The sequence below is a fragment of the Atta cephalotes genome (genome assembly GCF_000143395.1).
Source record: "Atta cephalotes unplaced genomic scaffold scaffold00016, whole genome shotgun sequence".
Lineage (NCBI taxonomy): Eukaryota > Metazoa > Arthropoda > Insecta > Hymenoptera > Formicidae > Atta > Atta cephalotes.
Genome location: NW_012130080.1, coordinates 1,765,915 through 1,771,813, shown reverse-complemented (window position 1 = coordinate 1,771,813; position 5,899 = coordinate 1,765,915). Strand labels below are relative to the sequence as shown.

At 25.9% G+C, this 5,899-nt stretch overlaps 1 protein-coding gene across 1 annotated transcript in view; it reads left to right on the top strand.

Annotated features, from left to right (window-relative positions):
• LOC105618209 (protein phosphatase 1B) overlaps window positions 1-1,459 on the top strand; it is a 6,064-nt gene extending 4,605 nt beyond the window's left edge. Inside the window, exons 3-4 of the mRNA XM_012199751.1 lie at window positions 532-646; window positions 1,329-1,459. Of these exons, the coding sequence (XP_012055141.1) occupies window positions 532-646; window positions 1,329-1,413 (200 nt within the window). The 3' untranslated portion in view covers window positions 1,414-1,459. The remainder of the gene's footprint in view (window positions 1-531; window positions 647-1,328) is intronic.
• Window positions 1,460-5,899: the final 4,440 nt, after the last annotated feature.

Below are 5,899 nucleotides of genomic sequence, written 5' to 3'. Positions count from 1 at the left end.
GTGTGTGTGTGTGTGTGTGTGTGTATATATTTCGATATTTGCTAATTATTCTATATTTGCTAATTATATCGCAAGCATCTTGACAAAATGCATGTAAAAAATCATCGTATTATAAATTGGGATGTATAAACATAGTTTATATTTTTTTTCAATAGATTATCACGTTTTTATTCTTATTTATTATTAATAAAGAAGAATATGTATGGAAATGTATACTTCTAATTACATATGAATGTATAAAATAACAACTGGTTTGAAAAACCAGATAATTTCTATATCTATGGAAAATTTGAATTGCTACATCTATGGAATATTGAATTATAAATTTGATAATATTGAATCATATATCAAGCACATTTTGTTAAGTGTATGTTTGGATAGTTGCATTTAGAATTGCACATAATCTAAGAAAATCACATAATTAGCTATTATATTATTTATTAATTGATAAGTTCATAATTTTTATAAGTTTAATAATTTTTTAACGAAAAATATCTAAGTTATTTTAATATTTTTCTTTTATATTTGTAGAAATAGTCGCCCAAGAGGAGGACAAGAGTGAATTTGATTATCTAAAAATGTTGGAACTTCTTAGAGGAAGCGATCATTTTCCTTATCTGCCTCCTGGTGGTGGTCTTCATGCTAAGTAAGTTTAGCAACATTAAAACACAATTTTTAGAAATAATAGACCGTGCTTAGCAGAGTGTTTAGTTTGTAATTCTTAAAAGTTTTCTTCGTGCTGATTGGATTATTTTTCGATCTAAAAGAATAGTCCTATCTTAGAAGAAAATTTTTGACAGTTGTGAAATAAATATTCTGCTGACGCAAATTATATCATTAAACTAAAATCAAAATTCTTAGTAAAAAGTATTAAAAATTGTTTAATGTTTTCGTTTTATTGCCAAACGTTATTAAAAACTTAAAAGGGTTAGTTTCTATAGTGAAGTATTACATAATTTTAATTTAGGAAAGATGACTCATACTTACGTAACATATACATACATAGCTGTTTTAAAACGATATTTTGGAATATATTTAATATTTAGTTATATCTTTTAATAGAAATTAGACATTAGACTTTAATAGAGAATAGACATTTTATGATTTTCATAGTGAGATCACGGTAATGTTAGCGTTGCTACTACCAAATACAACCGAATCGACAGTCTTCTACCAATTTGGCTAGATTCCAGAATATAATTAGATTTCCGTCGTGAGAGCCCAATAATTTTATATTTGACCTTCTCTAAATGCACTTGAATTATTAGTACTCATCCTCGAAAATTTTATAATGTGCAATGATCATATTGTATTTATTTTCCTTTCAGGCAACCATTTATTGAGAAAATGTTTCGAGAAATGTGTCCCAGCAAAGCGCATTCTGTAAGTGTTGGATACATCCCTTTGACATAACTAACCCTCGATCGTTTTCTAAACTGCATCAAATGTACAATTATATAATAATAAGACATGTTCCATATTCATATAAAGATGCAGAATTTACGTGGACACATTTATTTGAATAGTAATCCCTAATGTAAGAAAATCCTATCAATGTTAAAGAAAAATTATGATGTATTATAAATTGGTGAGTCTTAAGAGAACTAAGTTTCATAAGTCTCATAAAGCATATAATTAGTAGACTTCTACAAGTGACCCACGATTGGCAACGTAAATTAGTGCGTAATTAAATATTATGTACTTTTGTAAGTGTTTCTATCCATCTATCTATACTATTTGTTTAAAAACTCAAGCTATATAAAAGTTTCCTTATTCATCGTAATTTAGTAATCGCAAGAGACATTGAAATATTATCCGGGGTTATGTATCTATTTAAGGAATATATATTTTTCTCGAAAGATTTATTTTAGAAAAATGGCTGAAACTTAAGTGCGCTGTATCGAATAGTGAACATACTTAACTAAGTTCCACTATTTTGTGCAAATTATTAATTTGCAGATTAAGCCAGTTAATAATTTTAATGGAATAATAGTACAAGAAATATCAATTACAAAGGGACTAAGGATAATTATATAAATATTTACTTTTAATTTTAATACTTCTATCGTTTTGAATATTTTACTTAGAATATGAGAAAGTCGAACAAACAAATACTTGATATACAGATATAAGAAAATATTTTTATGATTGATGGCATATTTCAGGAGAAAATGTAAAAATTGTGTTATGTACTTTACAAATAATCCCAATTGATCTTTGACTTTTTTACCATTTAATAATTTTTTATAATTATCACACATTGTGTGTGTGTTGGATTTTATAAATTTCTTTTTCATTTTGGGGAATAAAAATTGTTTATATTTCAGTTATATTATAAGCAGAGGGTTAAACAGATGTTAAACTAAAAATTAGATGTACAAGTTCGAATAAAAATGGAAAACTAGATAATGTGAAAACTAATCAAGGTGTAAGTTTTAATATAATATACATATGTAAAAAAATATAGAGAGCATGATATGTTATTATGTATGCATTTATTTGGAGATACTTAAAAAAAAAATGATATCCTTAAATATTTAATTACTGTGAAATTTGCACAATAAACTAATACTATTATACATTTTATACCGTTTGCGTAGCTCTTTTACGCAAACAGGATTTAACGTTATCTTCATTAAAAATGTATTTTCCTCAGAACTGTACAAAAATTTCTGTATTACAAGACATTCGTGATACATTATGAAGCGAGATTTTCATGGAATTTAATAAGAATTTAGTAGAATATTTCTGTCATGCCCTCTTGCCATGTTGATAAAAAATGCATAATATTGCGATATATAATTATATATTTTTGTAGATCTAGGAAAAAAAATTAGCGCAGAATATATATCTACTCTGATCGGTATTTCCTACTTTTCATTTATAATCAGTTCCGATGTTTATGGAAATATCTGTTCAATGTACTTCGTAGAACACGGAAACTTTTTATATGAGAAGAGTAGGAAAAAACTGATTATTTAGTTCTAAATTATCAGTCCTGTACACACACACACACACGAGTTGTCTAATAAACAGTGTACTGATATTTTCTTCAAATTTTAAATTTATAATTTAAAATGAGAACTTAATATACTTGGCGAGGAGGCCTTGAGTTTAGTTTCCTATAATGTTATTTCATAAATTTTATATTTGGCTACCCACAATCATAACAGATTAAACTGTTATATTTGTAATGTATATTCTGAAATATATTATACAGTAAATATATTATTGAATTTGTAATTTAAATACAAATTTGTATACAAATTCAATCAACAGTGATAGAGTAAAAACATGTACCACTAACAGATATATATGTATAAATATATAAATCAGCTTTATGAATAACGCATATCAAACATTAATCCTTCGATTTTTATAATCATTTTTCACGCACATAAAATCATACAGCTTCTGGAGAAGTGGAAATTATACATCAAGGCCATCCTCGTGCATTCGATGAAGTATACATGTACCAAAGTATATTACCGTTTCTGGTTATAAAAAGAAATGTCCTGAAACTAACAAAGTTAACACTCAATCTATTACCCGTTTTTTTAAAGTAATATATTAGAAATATAAAAATATATAACTCTTATACAGAGAACGGATTAACCCTCTATTTTTACTAACGATGTCTCATTAAATGAAAATGTGAAGATACTAATATATTTCGCTGATACTTCAAATTTTTTCTTTCTAATCTGATCAATAGGACGCGAAAATTCATAAGATTTAGCGATGGATTTTTCCGAACAATACTGAGATGCGTAGGGCTGATGCAATTATATATAATCATCTTCGTTGAATATGAGCAAGACTTTTTTTTTATGTAAAACTAAAAAAAATAGAAATAATGCAACTTGGATAATTCAAGCGGCGTAGCTAGCCATATGAAAATCTCACAAATTTTCACGACCTATTAATCATATAATTAATAATATAATTTCTTAATTTGGTTAACAAAAGCTACACAAAGTATTAGATTTTCACAAGATTATGAATTACAGAATAAACATATTACAGATATACGTGAAGCTTTATAATTTCTTGAAGTGATTGAAGTCTAGTTAATAACATATAGCGTGTATCTAGACTACGGATTTATAAAAATAGTTTGATATAGCTGAATATTTCCTTTTGCTGAGCTTTCCGTGCCTCATCTAGTGACAATGATACGCCCATATTAATGGTATGTGTTTTCAACTCGTATTGCAAACAGTAGAGTTATATAAACATGCTTTTAATTGAAAAATTAAATATTTGGTGACATAATATATAATATTAATTTACGAACATACTCATTGTTCAATCACATTGTTATTAACATATAATTACATCATTAATGCAAACTATTTACTTCATAAAAATTTGGAATTTTAACATGAATGGATTATTATCTTTTTGTACTAACTTTTTTTACATATAGTCTTATTCTGTGTATTGAATGTAATCCATGTTGTACACATACATTGAGTCAAATATTTTATGAAATTTGCAAGAGAAACAATTATATGAAAATTTTACAAATGTTTCAGTATCTATATTCTTTTAACATTTCAACATTGTATAATCAGAACGTATACAGAATGGGACTATTAGAGAAAAAAATATGTTTTCATAAAAACAAATAGTATTTTATTAATGTCACTATTATATAACATTATACGTCAATTAAGTTCAATTGGCATAATCGTAGTGATGAAACAGCTATGATACTGCATTTATTTCTTTTTGTGATTTTGTAATTATTTTAATGTCATTCACAATTTTAATTAATTAATTATGTATTTATTAAGGATTGTAAAAAAAAACTTATAACTTATAATTTTATCGTTGAGAAATTGTTGTCGTATATATCCTATTATTACATTTTTCGTATATATCCTATTATTTTATTTTAAACTATAATTATGTTTACATGATCGTTGAAATTTTTGCAGGAATCAGTTAGTTAGCATATAAACAGATTTCTCATAATATGCACTAATTATATTAATGCTTCACGAATGCTATATGATCCATATCACTTGAGAGATCCTTTCTTTTTTAATATCTGTATATTTTTTCTGATGAATTAAATCATTATTGTATAATGCTATTTTCATAGTAAGAGATTACCTTAAACATTTATTTAATTTCATTTGGGAATTCTTCCTTAATGAATTCGAAAAAATGTTGCATACTACGACACTAATCTATTACAAATTATTTTTTATTCTTCTTGTGAAGTCTTTAGCTTTTCTTTATTCTTCTGTTGAGCCAGAGCACAAATCTGCCAAGGGACACACAGATCCCCATTGACCAAGCTTAATAACACCTTTTAAAATTTTTATACAGCCTCTATTTAATCTTCTTTTTTCTAATTTAATTAATAAGAGAAAATCGTAAAAGATTGAAATCATATGTACTGTTGTTTTTAAAATGGAAGCTTTAGTATTAACACATATTTTTATGCGGCGTTTAAAATATATACAGACAGAGTTAAGAAGACGAAAAAGGAAGTTAAGATCTTACAATAAGCGCCTCGTCGTATACTGCAAAATTTTGGCGTTTCAAATGTGGTATACTATTTTAGATATATTATTATTGTCGTGTGTAGAAAGTCGTCGACATGATTGTACAATACTTGTCTATGTTTATTGTACATAATACGCATAATTAAAATGATTTGATGGGAACAAGTCTTTCGTTTTTCGCTATAAGTAAGCGTATAATTTCTAATATTTTACCTATTTCCAAATTATTGACTAAATATAAAATATCTCGTTAGGTATTACATCGCTACTATAATGAACTTGGATTATTTTATTTTAATTGTTCCATTCTAAATATTGTGGTTTCTTTTTATATATATATATATATATATATATATATATATATATATATATATATAGTA